General features: G+C 33.8%; 1 protein-coding gene across 1 annotated transcript in view; it reads left to right on the top strand.

The window, feature by feature from the left end:
* The first annotated feature begins 274 nt into the window (after window positions 1-274).
* The window catches only part of LOC123694879 (protein unc-80 homolog), a 33876-nt gene continuing 14658 nt past the window's right edge, over window positions 275-19492 (top strand). Inside the window, exons 1-38 of the mRNA XM_045640481.1 lie at window positions 275-417; window positions 734-875; window positions 1908-1934; window positions 6263-6283; window positions 6362-6507; window positions 6685-6850; window positions 7003-7219; window positions 7397-7584; window positions 7842-8002; window positions 8199-8298; window positions 8549-8652; window positions 8952-9330; window positions 9408-9547; window positions 9919-9948; window positions 10521-10665; window positions 10845-11042; window positions 11158-11346; window positions 11554-11681; window positions 11939-12174; window positions 12573-12760; window positions 13013-13167; window positions 13438-13567; window positions 13842-14034; window positions 14361-14538; window positions 14636-14730; window positions 15005-15195; window positions 15696-15813; window positions 15916-15983; window positions 16062-16197; window positions 16317-16491; window positions 16598-16636; window positions 16709-16744; window positions 17464-17620; window positions 17870-18029; window positions 18239-18331; window positions 18532-18680; window positions 18877-18996; window positions 19125-19237. Of these exons, the coding sequence (XP_045496437.1) occupies window positions 738-875; window positions 1908-1934; window positions 6263-6283; window positions 6362-6507; window positions 6685-6850; window positions 7003-7219; window positions 7397-7584; window positions 7842-8002; window positions 8199-8298; window positions 8549-8652; window positions 8952-9330; window positions 9408-9547; window positions 9919-9948; window positions 10521-10665; window positions 10845-11042; window positions 11158-11346; window positions 11554-11681; window positions 11939-12174; window positions 12573-12760; window positions 13013-13167; window positions 13438-13567; window positions 13842-14034; window positions 14361-14538; window positions 14636-14730; window positions 15005-15195; window positions 15696-15813; window positions 15916-15983; window positions 16062-16197; window positions 16317-16491; window positions 16598-16636; window positions 16709-16744; window positions 17464-17620; window positions 17870-18029; window positions 18239-18331; window positions 18532-18680; window positions 18877-18996; window positions 19125-19237 (5207 nt within the window). The 5' untranslated portion in view covers window positions 275-417; window positions 734-737. The remainder of the gene's footprint in view (window positions 418-733; window positions 876-1907; window positions 1935-6262; window positions 6284-6361; window positions 6508-6684; window positions 6851-7002; window positions 7220-7396; window positions 7585-7841; window positions 8003-8198; window positions 8299-8548; window positions 8653-8951; window positions 9331-9407; window positions 9548-9918; window positions 9949-10520; window positions 10666-10844; window positions 11043-11157; window positions 11347-11553; window positions 11682-11938; window positions 12175-12572; window positions 12761-13012; window positions 13168-13437; window positions 13568-13841; window positions 14035-14360; window positions 14539-14635; window positions 14731-15004; window positions 15196-15695; window positions 15814-15915; window positions 15984-16061; window positions 16198-16316; window positions 16492-16597; window positions 16637-16708; window positions 16745-17463; window positions 17621-17869; window positions 18030-18238; window positions 18332-18531; window positions 18681-18876; window positions 18997-19124; window positions 19238-19492) is intronic.

Below are 19492 nucleotides of genomic sequence, written 5' to 3'. Positions count from 1 at the left end.
GCCGATGTAAATGTAGCGAAATGGCCAAGCCACATATTTTGACTAAGGTGTAGAGTTTGTAAAGTTAGGCCTTGTAGAGTTAGGGCGTGTAGTGTTAGAAGCTTGGCTCTACATGAGATCTGATAACTTTTTGACAGTGCGAGTCATATGGGCTAGTCTTGGCAACATTTTACATGAAAATGTTTTTGGTGAGATACCTATATATACCAAGTGTTAACCCTAGATATGAGAGGGTGAGTTCGCAAGGCTCATTCAGCTGAGCTTTCCCCAGCGGTGCGCTTGTTTCTCCTTCGCCGTCCTTGTTACTGAAAAGTGGTTCAGATATGTAAACAGCGACATACGTGGTAATTTGTGATAATATTTCCTATTATTCTCAAATGTTTGTGGGTGAAGAGTATGTAAGGGCTTTTGACCAACGTAAGTTGCTTAATTATTATATTTTGTAGGTAATAATAATAATGGTGGACTGTAATTTTCCTATCGCAATTAATTATCTAATATTACTACATAGATAGATCAACAAAAAGCGTAAAGTTTAGGTACTAACCTAATAATTATATAATAAATTTTCTTCGTAACTTTACCGAATATATAAATAACGATAATTAACAGTAAACTTTTTAAAATGTTGACGTACCTAAGTAGATATTATAAGCTAGGTAACTCTACTAGAGTTTATAGAGATATAGGCTGATCATATTATTTCTTATAAAATATTATATTAACTATTCAGCGCAATGAAAATGAAAGAAATGTCTGAAGATGATGCATCAAACGAAGACATTATTCCATATGCAGTACAAATATTCTTGTGGCGACAAACCACCCCATTTGTTCGGCCGAGGTTTGGAAAAGTCCACGATGCAGCTTGCATGGTAAACAATTGAATATTGTATTACGTAGTACTTACCAACTAAATGTTTACAAATCTGTTCACTGTCTAGACCCTCGCTTCGATGTTGTGAAATGCAATAGGTAATTGTGCATTATTTGTGCTAACTGCAGAGTTAAAAAACAGAGTGTTAAATAAAATTCTGAACAAATTTTGATAATCTGGATTAAATCCTCAAACAATGAGATATTTTACAATAATAATAATCTTCGAAGATTGTGTTTGTAAATGTTAAAACCGATGATATAATAAATTCTTATTTTTTAATTTTATTTTCGAGAAATATAATGTAATAATAAGTACCTAGTGTATGTACCTAGTTAAGTAATTCATAAATACTATACATATATATACCTATAAAGGTATGTAATTAGTCCTCAGTTCAATTTGAAGATTGTTTTATTATATTTTGAGTTAATTAAATGAGAAAATTAAAGTAACTAGGTAGTAGGTACAAGGTACCTATCCTTTTTCAAATTGTGGATAGAATTATGATATATGTATTTAGCTACTTTGATACGTCATTGTGATTGAATCGATATTCGATATTGAATAGTGATGACGCATTATCGTTTCGTTAGTTCTAAGATTTACATGCGATTAAATATTAGTATAAGATAAAAAGTCGTTTATTGCTTCTCATACACTGAAAACACATAGGAACATACACGTGTACATATTAGCGCAGAATATCTAATAACTTATAGTACCTAGGTTGTATAATTAAATACAGGTACTATTGCGTAGGTGTAATTTAAACGAAATATGTAGGTGTATTTCTAACCATGCAATCATCGAAGATTCAACCTAAATTACTAATTAATTTACTCATAAAAAATTATAGGTTTTAATAAACATTGCAATCATATACGTATCCTTTATGTTTGCACGTTTGACGTTATATGTTGTGATTTATATGCAACCGAAATGTTACTTATATGTTGCTTTATTTTGGCCATAATCTTGTATTATATGTAATTATAATTCACATAACATTATTATTATTAACACGCAGTTCTGTCAACGAGCTCCTGGACACCACGTAAGTATAATGTGTAGCGCTAGCTTTATGTATGAACTATGTCGATAAAATACTATTTAACTGAATTATATTACTATTTTATTTTATATTAATTAATACAATTAAAGTAGTTGTGGTCTTATAATATTATCATATGATAAATTAAAAATTTTATCTATTGGGTATCTCACGGGACGGGACTGGACAGGACCCAAGTTCCAACTCTACATTCATAAAACATCTAGAAAAATAATATTTGTATTTATATAACATATTATCATGTCATATAAATTATAATACCACATAATAGTAAAGTTTTACGATCTAACATTTTTAATAGAGAGAGAGATGCTATTAAACATGTTAGTTAATCTTTTTAAGTTTTAAAAGTAAAGTTAAAGTTTGTGCAAAGATGTAGAGTTAAACGTATATATGATATATCGATAGGCCATTTTTAAATATTTTAGCATAATCGCATAAAATATTATGAAAAATATCTACCATTAATTATTGTACATAATAATATTATACATGCTGAATTGACTAAAACATTTCATCATGTTATATATGTCGTGGCCATATCGTAGATTTGCTCATTTCATGAAATGGCCAACATAGTTTGATCAGATCGTTAAATCGTCAACGTTTCATGATTTGGTCATCGACATTTGGCCAGATCGTATAAAATATAGGTTAGGTTAGGTTAGACTTTAATAAGCAACGCACGAGCCGAGCGAGCAAAGCGAGCGCGCCGCGGCAGCGGCCAGCGAATGCCAGAAGCGAATCACTTTTTAAAAAAGAAACAAAAATGGTCGCATTTCGTGAAATGGCGATCTACGTTTGGCCAGATCGACGATCTGGCCAAATGTGGATGACCAAATCGTGAAACGTTGACGATTTAACGATCTGGCCAAACTAAATTGGCCATTTCATGAAATGAGCAAATCTACGATATGGCCACGACATATATATAATATAATAGCTCTACATGCATTTTAAATTATTCTATATGTTACAGTCAAAACCCTGAACCAGTCAATAACGTTATTGACCGGTAAAATCAGTTAATAAGGATATTGACTAAGGGCGTCGGTTAATATCCTTATTAACTGATTTTATCTGATTAAACCAGTTAATAACGTTATTGACTAAGGGCATCGGTCAATATCCTTATTAACTGATTTTAAGTCGAGACATCTAGTCAATATAGGTTTTAACCGACGTGCCCAGTCAAAACTCATAAAAAGTTAAGGACGTTAGTGAAATTATACTAGAAAATCATTTAAAAAGGTTCATAAAACTTTTTAAACTTTTTTATATTCAAGAGTTTTATGTTTTATTAATTAATTCGGGGTATTGTTTGTAAACTGCAACCGCGCGAGAATACGTGCCCCAAAATATTTTTGAAGATGGCAATTGTGTTTTAATAACAACTAGGTTTCCGCCCGCAGCTTCGCCCGCGCAGTCAAAGAAAAACCGCATAGTTCCCGTTCCCGTGGGATTTCCGGGATTGCGTTAGTTTCTAATTTGACGGAGTGACCTGCAGGTGTACTTCGAAGACTGCTACTGGATCTAATAGACGAGTAGAGCTAGGAATGCCGAGTTTGGACTCGTTTTGTTAGTTATGTCGAGACCTTACCTCCGGACTTGATGGAATGATCTGCAGGGGTACTTCGAAGACTGCTACTGGAACTATTATACGAGTAGAGCTATGTGTGCCGAGTTTGGGCTCGTTTTGTTAGTTACGTTGAGACCTTACCTCCGGAATTGATGGAATGACCTGCAGGTGTACTTCGAAGACTGCTACTGGAACTATTATACGAGTAGAATTAGGTGTGCCGAGTTTGGGCTCGTTTTGTTAGTTATGTTGAGACCTTACCTCCGGACTTGATGGAGTGACCTGCAGGTGTACTTCGAAGACTGCTACTGGAACTAATAGACGAGTAGAGCTAGGTGTGCCGAGTTTAGGATCGTTTTGTTAGTTACGTTGAGACCTTACCTCCGGACTTGATGGAGTGACCTGCAGGTGTACTTCGAAGACTGCTACTGGAACTAATAGACGAGTAGAGCTAGGTGTGCTTAGTTTGGGCTTGTTTTGTTAGTTACGTTGAGACCTTACCTCCTGACTTGACGGAGTGACCTGCAGGTGTACTTCGAAGACTGCTACTGGATCTAATAGACGAGTAGAGCTAGGAATGCCGAGTTTGGACTCGTTTTGTTAGTTATGTCGAGACCTTACCTCCGGGCTTGATGGAGTGACCTGCAGGTGTACTTCGAAGACTGCTACTGGAACTATTATACGAGTAGAGCTAGGTGTGCCAAGTTTGGGCTCGTTTTGTTAGTTATGTTGAGACCTTACCTCCGGACTTGATGGAGTGACCTGCAGGTGTACTTCGAAGACTGCTACTGGAACTAATAGACGAGTAGAGCTAGGTGTGCCGAGTTTGGGCTCGTTTTGTTAGTTATGTTGAGACCTTACCTCCGGACTTGATGGAGTGACCTGCAGGTGTACTTCGAAGACTGCTACTGGAACTAATAGACGAGTAGAGCTAGGTGTGCCGAGTTTGGGCTCGTTTTGTTAGTTATGTTGAGACCTTACCTCCGGACTTGATGGAGTGACCTGCAGGTGTACTTCGAAGACTGCTACTGGAACTAATAGACGAGTAGAGCTAGGTGTGCCGAGTTTGGGCACGTTTTGTTAGTTATGTCGAGACCTTACCTCCGGACTTGATGGAGTGACCTGCAGGTGTACTTCGAAGACTGCTACTGGAACTATTATACAAGTAGAGCTAGTACGTTTTGTTAGTACCTGCTGGTCACTCCATCAAGTCCGGAGGTAAGGTCTCAATATAACTAACAAAACGTGCCCAAACTCGGCACACATAGCTCTACTCGTCTATTAGTTCCAGTAGCAGTCTTCGAAGTACACCTGCAAGTCACTCCATCAAGTCAGAAGGTAAGGTCTCAACGTAACTAACAAAACAAGCCCAAACTCGGCACACCTAGCTCTACTCGTCTATTAGTTCCAGTAGCAGTCTTCGAAGTACACCTGCAGGTCACTCCATCAAGTCCGGAGGTAAGGTCTCGACATAACTAACAAAACGAGCCCAAACTCGGCACACCTAGCTCTACTCGTCTATTAGTTCCAGTAGCAGTCTTCGAAGTACACCTGCAGGTCACTCCATCAAGTCCGGAGGTAAGGTCTCAACATAACTAACAAAACGAGCCCAAACTCGGCACACCTAGCTCTACTCGTATAATAGTTCCAGTAGCAGTCTTCGAAGTACACCTGCAGGTCACTCCATCAAGTCCGGAGGTAAGGTCTCGACATAAATAACAAAACGAGTCCAAACTCGGCATTCCTAGCTCTACTCGTCTATTAGATCCAGTAGCAGTCTTCGAAGTACACCTGCAGGTCACTCCGTCAAATCAGAAACTAACGCAATCCCGGAAATCCCACGGGAACGGGAACTATGCGGTTTTTCTTTGACTGCGCGGGCGAAGCTACGGGCGGAAACCTAGCTGTTGTTATTAAAACACAATTGCCATCTTCAAAAATATTTTGGGGCACGTATTCTCGCGCGGTTGCAGTTTACAAACAATACCCCGAATTAATTAATAAAACATAAAACTCTTAAATATAAAAAAGTTTAAAAAGTTTTATGAACCGTTTTAAATGATTTTCTAGTATAATTTCACTAACGTCCTTAACTTTTTATGAGTTTTGACTGGGCACGTCGGTTAAAACCTATATTGACTAGATGTCTCGACTTAAAATCAGTTAATAAGGATATTGACCGATGCCCTTAGTCAATAACGTTATTAACTGGTTTAATCAGATAAAATCAGTTAATAAGGATATTAACCGACGCCCTTAGTCAATATCCTTATTAACTGATTTTACCGGTCAATAACGTTATTGACTGGTTCAGGGTTTTGACTGTAACATATACAATTATTTATTGAAGTTTATACAATATATGTGAATTTACTGTGTGTATGTGTGTGTGTGTGTCTTATGTGCTTTCCTTTTTTTGTCACTGAATGTATGTGTGAGTATTCCCTATAGATAATGCTTATGCGCACAGAAACCGCTTTATTTTGCTGTTATTGTGATTATCTCAGAGCAATAAACCTAGCTCTGAGGTGATTATGTAGTGTAGATTGTGACCACTGTGACGATACAGCGGCAACACTGGTATAATATTATGTCACTGTCAACATTTGACATTTATTTGTTATTGTTTACATTTTTTGAAAAATTTGAATAGAGAAAATTACTACATATTTATCCTAATTTTTTCTAATATAAATTACTTATATTGATATTTTGTGTATGCTTACACTAGGAATTGAAAGAAGCATGTAAGGTAAGTTTAATCGAGTGGAATAAATCTCTGGCAACTGTTTTATTATTAGAATACTAACATAATATAATTCTTTATCAGTCTTTCGAAAAAGTATTGGTGCAAAACTTGAGGTTTGGTTTGACGAGCAGCTTAACTGAGGCTATAGAAACGATTCCACGATGGCGCCTTATACAAGCTGCTTTGCCGCATGTAATGCATTCATTAGCTGCTATACTTCACAACAGGTATCGGTTAAAATTTGAATACTTAACATTTTTTTTATTTTAGTTTTTTATAAATGAATACATAGCTATATTTGAAGGTATCACAGGAAACTGAAAAAAAAAAAAAAACAAAATAACTGTAAGTTTTATTTTTTATTATCCCTATTTCCAGATTAATATTTGTCTAATATCTTACAGAGTAAAAGACAACATGCAATCATTGGGAAATGTAGAGACAAAACTGCTATACACATTGCATTGGATACTACTTGATGCTTCTGATGAATGCGCTGATAATGATTATGAAAATGGGAAATTCTTCACAAACCCATTTCACTATCTATTCTCTATACCAGCTATAACTGTAAGTTTCAGATAAATTTAATTTTATAACCAACTAACTTCTGTTACATATAATTGTTGTATTTTAAACACCATTGTGATTTTGTTCTGATTATGACTTACCTATATCTATTAAATTATGTATGAAAATATATTTAATAATTTATTTTCTAGCTATTTGTTTACCTCTTTGCTCCAATATCTCATCACTTAAAAGAATCGGACTTTACAACAAACTATAGATTAGAGAATGGGTTGAAATTATGGCAAGCTATGTGGGAATATAGACACCCTGATGCGGCATGTTTCACCACACTTGTGAAACCTAAGCCTAAGCCCTTTAGTGGGAAATACTCTAAGAGACCACAGCATGGTGATGTGTTTATGGGACGTAAGTTAATTTTTATTATGCTTACACCAAAATAGATAATATAAGGTAGCATTTTACATTTAAAATTGCCAAATAATGCATTTATGTTATTCCTATAGCAAGAAATGCCATTTATTAATAGGTATAGAGAAATTCCTGATCCGTAGAAATATTCATGAAATACAACTATATTTCCAGGAAAATTCTCCAAAGAGGAAGGCATAGTAAACGGCAGTCCTCCAAGCCAAAACGTATCAATATCCCAATCAGATGCACCATCAAAACAAGCTAGTACTGAGGAAGAGCCCTGGTTGTCCTCTCCCAAGGATACTATATTCCCTGAGACTATTCCGGAAGAGAGTTCTAGTACAGAGGAGGAACATGTGGTAATTTATCTATGTTATATACCTTTATTTAGTATATTTTTAAACAACAATTTTTAATAATAATTACAAGATGATATGGTATAGTATAGTTAGACAATTTGATTTAGATTTATTATAATCATATGTAGTTTTCATTCTGCAGTTGAAATGATCTCTTAAAATTATTTGAATTTGTAGCTATAAAATGTGCGAGAGACATTAAAGTTTTTAAACTATGAATTAGGTATTAAAAACTTACTTTATTTAATTCTTTTCAGTTTATATATCGACTTCCGTCAGAACCAAATTATGGAGGGCCAAATAAAGGCTCATACACAGTATATGCAGCAGATCCAAGCATTTTCCAGATACGAAAGCCAGATACTCCAAAACCATCTCTACCAGGAATTAAACCACTCCCACAGATTACTAAAATGAGGTATTATTACTTACTATTTAACAAAAAAAATTCTAAGATGTTTTATTAACCAATTACCAAATTATAATTCATAATATATGATTTTGTAATTTAGGTCATATAATTTTTTTAAATAGAGTACTTAGGTACCTAATTAAAATTACTCAAGTATCTTAAAAAACTTGTCTAATAACATCTTTATTATGTTATTTTTCAGCTCATCAGATAAAGAATCTTTAACAGACAGTGGTGGAGGTCCTGGCATAAAAGGAACACCTACATCTGTTGAGAAATCTCCACCCCATAAACAAGCTAATGTAAGTTCTAAAATACATCAGAAATATGAACCACTAAGAAATGATCACACTGTCGAAAAGACAGTCTTGATTTTTTCTTATAAAATTAGAATAATGGGACCCTTCCTATATAGCTAGCAGTATATATACAAATACAGCAAAAGGATATGTCATTTTTTTATTCTTGAAAACATAAAATCATCTTTACAAAGACAGCTTTAATCAGTATTCTTTTACGTGTTTAGCCAATACTTTGGAACTATTTTTACAGGTGTCAGCTGCGACAATTTTAGATGTTGCAACCATGAGATGTTTATTCGCATTGCAATGGCAAGAGGAGGGTGTTTATTGGGCTCTTCATTACTTATACAATCGGTAATTATATTTTTGTAAATTATATATTTGAAGACAATGTGTCTGTGGTTCAAGTCCCGTGTTTTCTTCTGGGGTCAGATGCCCTATTCATATGTTTTTATACCGATTTTCTTTACGGACAAGTAAATGAGCAGCCTTCTGGAGACTTTTTTACACACACACGCAAGTATCGGCTGTCTGATATTTTTTGAGTAGGTAGTTAATTGTGAAAATATAATAGTCAATAATAAATATATATGCACTTAATGGTAAAAATACTTTTGAATAACTCCATTAAAACTCATTAACTTCTCTTACAGATTAAGAGATATATGCGATGACGTATCCAAACAAACACAACCCAGAAAACGCAGTAATTCTTTGCCTATCCCCAAAATTGAAGTCTCTGTCTATCAGAGTTCCGATCTCAAGGAAAGAGAATCGTTAAAGAACTTTATAGAAGTCCCAGAAACAAAGGAAATGCCAGTCACAGAAGTACCATTCGTACATGGCCCCAAAATCGACGAAGACAATGTAATGATACGACGAGCGAGTGAAAAAATAAAACGAAAAATGAAAATGTCCGACTTAAAGGCGTTCGTCGAAACGAAATTGCTTTCCAAATCTGAAAAAGCTTTGGAAAAAATTGGCCAAGATGAACATAAATTTAGTTTTCACACTGCAGTAAGAATGATATCTGTATATATTATTTTTTTTGTTAGCCTTTGAAAAGTTTATACTCTAACAGATCGATATTAATATATTTATTTTTTTAGGAGTACCATAGATCTCTAGACCATACTGAAGATAGGCCAAATTCCGCTCTGGCTAGTAATTTCCCTCCTCTTGGTTCAAGATTGACTGGAGACATGTTGCAATGTAATCTTATAAAAGGGAAAAGTATGCCGAGCCTTAGGTAAGTTAATCTCATGTTAATTTTGTAAGTATTTTAGGTATGAGTAAACAATATCTAAAAATAGGCAAATAGGTTTAGACATCGAAGCTACAGCATAGGGTTTATTACAAATCTCAATTTAATTTTTAAGTGAACATTAATTTTTAGATATATTTTTTGCGTAGCCATACTTTATTAATTTTTCTTCCTTACCGCGTTTTCTATACATATTTTCAAATCGTTTTATCAATTTTAATCGAAGCACAGCATGATTTTATTACTACACACACAACTCTATAATTTTTCCGTATAAAAATATATATTTTTCTCTTTCTCCTGTCTTTATGATGCTTATTCCTGTACACTAATATTGTGGACGAACGATTGCTTAGCTGTCTGATTGACGAGCTAGCCTCTAACGGGTAAGTGAGAGCGTATAATTGTAGGTAGATACAGATGGTAGACGCTTCATTAGAAAATTATTATAACAAGTAGCAAAATTGGCGCATAGTCTACAAAGTACAACTCCTAATTAGACGAACAACTGTAGTTAAATAAAACGATAGTTAAGCTTAACTAACTTCTTAGATAAAACATTATAGAAAATAAAAAGTCCTAAAGAAATTTAAAGACACTAAATAACAATAATATAAAATTAGATAACATTAACGCTTCAGAATTAAACTCACTTTTGCGGTTGTGACGAATTGATTACCAAAGTGACAGCATGATTTATAATTTAACCGATTTTATCTTACACACAGTTTGCATGCATAACTTTACGCTTCAAAATTATTTATAATCACAGTTTATAATTAATTAAAAAAAAAACAATCATAGACACTACACGCGTTTGCAATTACCTTAAATCCCAGTCATGCACTCCGGCATCAATAAAGTAAATTAAAAATAAATAAAATGCACTAGAATGTGATTACATTTCCAAATGATTATACCTTCTCTATTGATTAAATACATACATGCCTTTTTACAGATACATCGGTGAAATAAAAACTGAAAGGGCTCAGGGAATACAAACGGCAACCACATCTAATATGCAAAAAAAGAAAAATCCAATTATAACAGTGACTGAACATACTCCTACACCATCGCCTGATTACTTATCCAAAACAAGACAAGTGAGAATGACTTTATCTATGTTCATATCATAATGTTTATTATAAACTACTTTGCTTTAAACTGTACGACACTTTATTTATATAGCATTGAAAACTACCCCTCTAAACGAACATATTCAAAGATATCTTACATTTACAGTAACAAAGATTATTTATATTGTCTTCATATTACATTTTAGGGTTCCATAGAATCACAAATGGATTCCGTAAGCATACAAGGTTCGCAACACATACCAACTCCAGAACGTAAACCAAGCTTAACTAGGTCACAGACAGATTCCAACATTACATACGTATTAGAGGAAATACAAGAAGCGCCGGGGTCAATTAATTATATTACAAAGGAAGGCGAAATTGACCTACAAATTGTGTTGAAGGTAAAAAATATAAGAAAAATTTAAAGAAATTGGTGTTTATATACATTTTATGAATGCGCTCAAGTTATTGAAGTTCTTAGTAATAATTATAACACATAAAGTGTTTTTTCCACAGGCAGTGTATTCCGTATCAACAATGGATAGTTACTACATAACAATAAGGGTGATGGAAGTAATGCTGAATTTAGTAGACACTCTCATGGAGATAGGAGTGCATAAAAATTGGCAGATGGATAAAACTCAAGACTCTCGGCCAGAAAATATTGATCCTTTGGCTGATTTCAATAAAGAAAAGGAAAATAAGGTAATACTTTATGTATTATTTTATTGTTAAACTACAGAAGTTTTATGTTGTGACAACTGTAGCTGGCTTTTTTTTTAATTCATGAAATAATTTTCAATTGTAAAAGTTAGAAAATCGTAGCTACGAAATCATATATTATATTCTAAACACTTAAAATAATTTTTAATAAGCATTTAGATGGTTTGACATTAAAGCTATTCGTTGCAGGAAAGAGAATCAGAGATACGTTGTACGCAAAGTCAGGAGTCTACAAACGACGGGGAGAGTAAAGACAAGTCAAAAGACGATGAGAATTATGATTGTCCGTATTATATGATCATGCATATTATATTGAGGTATGTATACACTATTCTTTATCTCGTAAATATCTAGGATTCATTTCAGATATTTTGTAACATCGTCTTTTTTTGCAATCAAAACTAGATCAAAAATAAAAATACCTGTTTTTTTGCTTCTTGGAAATATTAAGAGTCTCATCCATTTTAGTGGGTTTAAAAACATCTAATTCTAAAACGTCGTAAGCGCCATATGATGTCATACGGTAGAATAAAAAAACTTTCCGCATTATTTTAACCATTCTTTTTGTGTTTAGGCTCCTTCGCCAACTGGGTTGTTCACACGGGTGTACAACATCCCTCCGCGGCCCTCAAGCGGAATCCCTTCGTATACAAGCCCGTAACTCATTACGTCACTTGAGATCGTCTTCAGTAAATAAATTCACGCAACGACTGAAGGAAATGACAAAGTTTTCCCCGATTCGCGAAGTGCTGGACAATCTGCACGCTACTGTTGGATTTTGTGCTGAACCAAGTATGGTCTCGCCCTTAAGTAAGTTAAGAACAAAGGAATGTATATTTTAAAGTGTTTCAAATGGTATACATATTTATTCATGACCATTATATGACAGTTTATATCATTTTTAATTTCATGGACCCATTTTAATTCCAATTTCATTTATTATCACACCAAATAATGAAATAAATATCACTATCACTACATAGTAGAAAACAAAGTCGCTTTCTCTGTCCCTATGTCCCTTTGTATGCTTAAATCTTCAAAACTACGCAACGGATTTTGATGCGGTTTTTTTAATAGATAGAGTAATTCAAGAGGAATGTTTTAGTATATAATTTATTAGGTTTTAGACAAAGCGGGCGAAGCCGCGGGTGGTAAGCTAGTTACATTATAAAATGAATTTTGATATTTAAGGATTCGTATCTTTCTAGGTCAACAAAAGCGTAATACCAACAAATCACCAGACCTAAACCACTTACAAGCGCAATACGCTACTAATTTTGGAGCGACACAAGGCGCCAACAAAACTATAGAATCCTTTGTGATAGAGTCGGTACTAAGAGTTCTTGTGACCAGATTCGCGCTAATGAATAAGGAGCTTAAAATGTTGGATAATTCGGTGAGTAATTTCATTTTAGACATGAAGGCAATATAGATTACAGAATTTTAAGTTTCTGACTGAGAATAGACACTTATTAGGCAAACATGCTCCATCCTAGACCACACTTGTCGCTTTCCATCAGGCGAAGCGATGGTCAAATGCTTGCCTAATCCCAATGCCTAATAACATAAAAAAAAAAATTATACATCAGAAAAATTTCTTGGTATAATTTTAAATAATCGTAAAGTGATTTTTCTTTAAATATTTCAGGCTTTATATTCCGAAGTCAGATTACTATTAAGTTACGTGAGAGAAGCGCACGGTCATGAATTTCGGCTTGTAGCTTTAAGTGGACTTCTTGATACCGCTGAGCGACCGGGAGTTCCACAAAAAGAAACTAACATGCAAACAACTAGAGTTATTAGGTATTGAATTTAACTTTAGGTATATTATTAGTAAAAAAGTGACGATTTTTCCTTTTTATAGTAAGACAAGACGTTAGAATTGTAATGTCATTTTAATGTGAATGAAAATGGATGAGTATTTAGAATAAATATCATAATTATCTTTAAGATTGTATAATCTTTCAATAGTAGAACATACATACAAACTTCTAGGTAATATGACATTATTTTTTATGATTATGTCTTATATTGTAAGTTATTTGTATTCATATATATATTATGTATAAATAGGCACGGATGGCGCGCATCTGAAGAAGATAAAGGGGAGGGGGGAGTTACAGGAGAAGCAAGTGGGGGAGAAGAGAAATCCCATAAGAAGTTCACGTTTAAGAAACGTAGCACGTCATCTGCAGGAGCACATGTGAGTCTGTCTGTCTTTCATATACATACAGTTTCAAAAGGTTTTTTGCAATGACAAGCTGTGTCTGTAAACACTTAAATTTTCGTTTAAATTTTTTTTTGTCTGTTTTCAGTGAAAGGTGCTTAATACACATGAAGAAACTGTGTTGTCCAAAAATTTTTAGAAATTTAATCCACAATATGTTAAAGCTTTTGAGAAACTGATCTTTATAAAAATAATTCTTATACATATTTGTAAACTATTCTTCATATAAAAAATCACTTCAACCTTTCAGAGTCTCCTGGAAACAGAAGGTGGAGACGATTCAGCAAGTCAATCGCCTTTGTCAGTTCGAACGAGACGATATCAGCTCACTCCAAGACAATCTGAACGAACCATACCTTCCATTTCCTCAGTGGATATTACTCCTCACCATAAGATATCACATTGCAAGTCCATACAATCTAAATTTCATATTAGCGGAATAAGTAAGTGCTAATACAAAACCATAAATGAAGAAACAATTCTTAGTTTAGGATTGTAGTGTAGAAGATTAGGTACTCATATAAAAGTTTCATTTTATCGTAATAGTCACCATTTAGTAGTCATGCTTATGATTCGTCTCTTCGCGTAGAAATGATAATTTCATATGATTTTCCTGTTTCAATATTGTGTTTAACCAAATTATTTTTATTTTGTCAGAAAATTTGCCAGGGACTATAAAAAAAAGTTAGTTAATTTTTCAACTATTTATGAAATAATTTGATATTTTACATAATTGAATTGTAAATTTACATATCTATAATTTCAACAGTGAATTGGTTTCGTCAAAAACCTACATCTCAGCATCCGTTGGGCCGAAATGGCGGCGGTTCCGGTGAATCTTTACCCATATCCGGTAGTATGGCGTCTCTGGCCAGACCATATGCGTCTAATATACACGTCACACGACCCGTTCATATGAAACGAAGGATGGGTTTTACTTTGAATAGGTAATTTTATGAAGCATGTTATATTCAGATATTGAAATATATTATGCTTAACACGATAATCAATGAGATTTTAAAGCAATTTAACAATATTTTATAGAGCAAGAAAAAGGGTAGAGGACAGATTAAATAGATTCGGATTGCGCAAAATGGGGAAAAAAAGAGATGGAAGTATTGAAGAGACACCAGGTGGATGTAAGTAAATAAGATAAATCGTATTTTAACATTGAAATAATTTATGTTACTTTAGAACGCTTCAGGACGCATTGTTTGAGATGATGAGATGTCAGGTATTGTAAATATTTTCTTGCATAAATATTTCAACTTGAATAACAATCTTTAACAGAACATAATCAAAATATTATGAAAAATGAAGTAATAAAATATGCGTGTTATAATTTTTTTTATTATAAAAAAAAATATTATAAATATTTTTTTTATAATCTTACAAAAAAAAAATACATTCCAGATATGTCTCGTCGCGGATCAGCTGAAGGTGGTTCAGGGGGTGGTGACTCAGAAGTGGTTGTATTGAAACGGCGCCGTTTAGTCGCTGCCGCACCACTATACGCTGGCCTCGCGAGATTCAGCTTTATGTTAGAGGCTACACAACCCGGGGCTACACCAGATGCGTTGTTTATGGGAGCTTTGTTGGATCTCGTAAGTATTGTCTAATAAATTCCAAAAATTTCCATGCTTCTAGATTGGTCTCGTAGTGGTTCAGGTGGTGGTGACTTCAGTTACATGAAAAAATTATACTTTTTATAAATTACTACTAGTGGTCCGCCCCGGCTTGCCCGTGGTACATATTTCGCAATAAAAGGTAGCCTAGGATGTCCTTTGTCGGGTATCAAAATATCTCCATACCAAATTTCATGCAAATTAGTTCAGTAGTATAGGCGTGATTGAGTAACAGACAGACAGACAGAGTTACTTTCGCATTTATAATATTAGTATGGAATAGTATGGATAATTATTATCCGTAAAGACTATATTCTCATTTCAATTTCTAATTACTAATTTCTTAATGTCTGTGTTTTAAGGATAAATTTCATTTTCAAATGGTTATTATTTAAAGTTCACATTTGCCATACACAAAAATGCAGTCAAGTAATAGCGTATTTTTTGAGTTTTTCAATATATTATAATAACAATTACAGCCTCACACAGTAGTAGTGGGCAGAGCGGCAATTCTTCTCGAGTGTGCGCAATTGGTTCACAACTGTAACAAGGGACAGTGGCCTTACTGGCTTAAATCTAATTTGGGAAAAAATCCAGGTAAACACATACGCAGAATTTCAGGACTAGATAAAAACATAACATAAATTAGATAGAATAATAAAAAAATAGTAGATTTTAAAGTCATAGTTTGTTTTTCAGTGCCCTCTGGACCTTTGCAATTGAAACGTCAACGTTTAGCCGGAAAATTATTTTATCAGTGGGCAGAAGTAAGTTTCGTATTCGAATAATCACTCTTAAAATTTTATTAGTCACTGATTTGACTATATATTCTAAAATGTTTTTAGGCTATAGGCAATCGGTTAGAGGAAATGTTGGAAGAAGATAAAAAACATATAGATACAGTTGTAAACTTAGTATCAGATCCTGATGGGCAAAGAGAATTGTTGCAACAGGATGAAGAGGAAGACTTTCTTGATGAAGGTAAAAAATGGCAAAAATTTTTGCAACGTGCTTAGATGATATATACCTAATTAGGACATAATATTTGATACCAAATGAGATTTTTTTTATGATTAACATAATGTGTATCGTCTATATAGCGAGCATTCGCCTTCCTGGAAAAACAATTGGAGCAGAATGTCCCAGAGCTTTAAGAATGGTCGCTTGTGTCTTACTTTTTGAAATCACCGCTTTTCTACGCGAAACGTATCAAAATTTGCCCAAGTCTTGTCGATCTTCGTTAAAGGAAAGAGGCCCTTGGGACCGCGTATACAGGTACTATATTTGCTTAACCGTGCACTACAATTTGTTGCCAAGTAGTTGCAATATACATTATGTTCGTTGTGTCAATGATTATTTTCTGTTATTATCGTTTGCGAAGGTGGATGGTCAAGCGAAGACGTTTGTTGTGTAATAATAAGTGAGTTTATTATTTTTCTTTCGTTAGTTTTGTATGAAAGCAAATTTATGATAAGACTTTTCTTTTAAACAGGGCTCTTAGCAGTCAACACACATTAATGCCAGTCGAGTATGTGATCTAACGAATAATGCATGCATATATTGCACTTACGTGCATGCACATAGACATGTACAGATAAAGACACATACGATTACTTTTATTTGATTGGGGATGTATGAATGTAGAGAAAATCGAGTTAAGCACGTCTAATCTTGCAGATATAGGCAGATTTTTGACATTACTAAAACGTATGCATAATTTATTATCTATGACAACTGCATGATTTTAATAAATAAGTATCTCACCGATATAATATAGTCTTCTATAGGCTATATTCTTATATAGCCTATATAATCCTCTCTAGAGGAGATCTAGAGAGGATTGAGATTATCTTGACTATGTGAAATCTTTGTCAGGATCTCCTATTTATTATAAGAACAGCTCATAACTTCAAGCCAAGAAATCTGTCTTATCTGATTAATCTAAATACCTCTGTAAAAATAACATAAAAAGTGCATAATGCAAGATCAAAGTTGCACGTCTGCATTTAAACACTAATCTTAGGTTATTATTACTAAACCACGAATATAAGGACACGGTCTTAACTTACTAGAGTAATATATAGTTTAGTGGAACATAGAGAAAAAGCTTTGCTACATTGGCATGGATACTTTTAAGTCAAAATTTGATAATTCTTTATTATAGTAAAAAATTAGGAGCTATTTCAAGCTTACGTGTAGTTACGTTTAATAGGTGATATTTCAAACATCTATAATTTAATAATACAGGGAGGCAAATCGTCGATGGAGTATGGCTTTATCAAGCATGGGACATTCACAAGCATCAGCACAAAGCTTGCAATCGATTGCGGGTGTAGAGACTGAACGAAAAATATCTTTTGTTTTACACGAACCTGAAAATGTATCCGGAGGCAGTAACGTTACCGTATGTCATAATTGCTTTACTTCATTCATATTGCTTTTTATACAATACTTCTAATGAAATTATAATATAGACCACACTAATATTAAATTATGTTACAATTTATTTCTGATCTAAAGGAGCTATTATACTATTCCTCGCTATGTCCGTTTTGGGCTAAACAACATTACTTACGTATTTGTTATTTTTACTGTTCCCCTCCTCTTTAGAACAACAGTAGTGATACATATAATATTTTTTTACCAAAACTAGTTAGCAGAAGCAATACCAGGAGCAGTGGAAGATAAGAAAGGTCGACTCACGTCTCGCGGCAAGGGGGGCATGCATCGGCGTAACACGCAACAAACGCACTCGGCGTACGGATCGTTCAAACGACGATCTATTAAGTTGAAACAAAAGGACTCGGATGAATGTACGTTTTAATGTGTGAAAATTTCATAAAAATTAAAATAACCAAAAATCTGCATACTTCATTCATATACTTGTACAGATAAAAAAGCTAAATTAAGACAAACAAAATCTCAATTAATATCACTTGTGAGGAAATCTTTAATTTAGATTAATTAAATAACGGAACGGATATTAAAATCAAGCTGTTAAAATATACTTGTGATGTTTCAGTTATAAATAAACGATCAGATTCGATACAAAGTCGAAGAAAGGTATCATCCTTATCTGACAGAAGCGATACTTCAGAAGTATATCCTGGTACAGGTACGTTAAATTTACCATCATAGATCAAATCTCAAATAAATTGGGACAAGAATATAATAATATAATAAGAGTCTACATGACTATTATAGCATAATAACTTACAATAAACATTGTTGAATACAAAAATTATTGTCCATGTACTTTTAAAGTTGTTGATACTTTAACGAGCAGCATAATTCTGTTTTGTTTCTAAATATTAGGTGGTACTGTAATAATGCCCAATGAAGTAGACAGTGGTGGGGAGGAAAGTCCGGGAGTATTATCTGACGATCACGATCATCCCCCGGACAGCCCGGATAGCAATTCCACTGATTTACCGGATAATAACAAAGGTTATCCATGGCTTAAGGTCTGTGCATTAAACAATTCTATTCGTATTTATTATAAGTTGAGCTTTATATTTAGTTTTTATAGTGTAATAATAAACAGTATAATTTGAGTTGAATTTTATTTATTTTAGTCAATAGAGATATGGCTTGAATTTACATACATATGTAATTTATATGTATATTATATGAAATAAATATGTCCATTTTATTTATCAGGTAATGGTAAAATTCTTAAACTCCTTCAACTATGTGTGTTGCCACCAAAATTTCTGCCATCCGTATTGTTATCGCCGAAATATGCGGGCAACCGTCCGACTTGTGAAGTCTGTTCGAAAAGTAAGTAATATTTGAATAGTCCTGTTCATTAAATTAAATATCCCAACTAGTTTTAATGAGATTATGATATATTATGCAGCATAACCGTTATTTGTTTAAAATGAAAACATTCAATCCTAATATTTTAGATATATGGAGAAAAGTTTGGCCCAGAAATTACTACAACAACATGTGAAGAAGGTTCTAGTGGAACCAGACGAGGCAGAACTCGACGAAAAACATCAGAACATGGTACAGACAGGTAAAACACCTTACAATTATTGAGACTTTTTGTTACTTAAAACTTATAATAGTGTCTTCTTGAGTAGTCCTTAATCTATTATATTTAGTGTCAATTTGTCGAATTTTACCCTGTAACAAAACAAATTCTGTTAAATTCTCAAATTCTTAAACTGTCCATCAAATCTGTTATGCCGCGGCCACACACTCGACGAGTGGTATGGGAAGTAACAAGGAAGTAGGCAGGGACGTAGTGTGGCCACGTTACTCGTCATGC

This window comes from Colias croceus, chromosome 10 (assembly GCF_905220415.1).
Source record: "Colias croceus chromosome 10, ilColCroc2.1".
Taxonomy (NCBI): Eukaryota; Metazoa; Arthropoda; class Insecta; order Lepidoptera; family Pieridae; genus Colias; species Colias croceus.
Note: the sequence above shows the minus strand (reverse complement) of the source record. Positions and strands in the feature narration are given on the sequence as shown.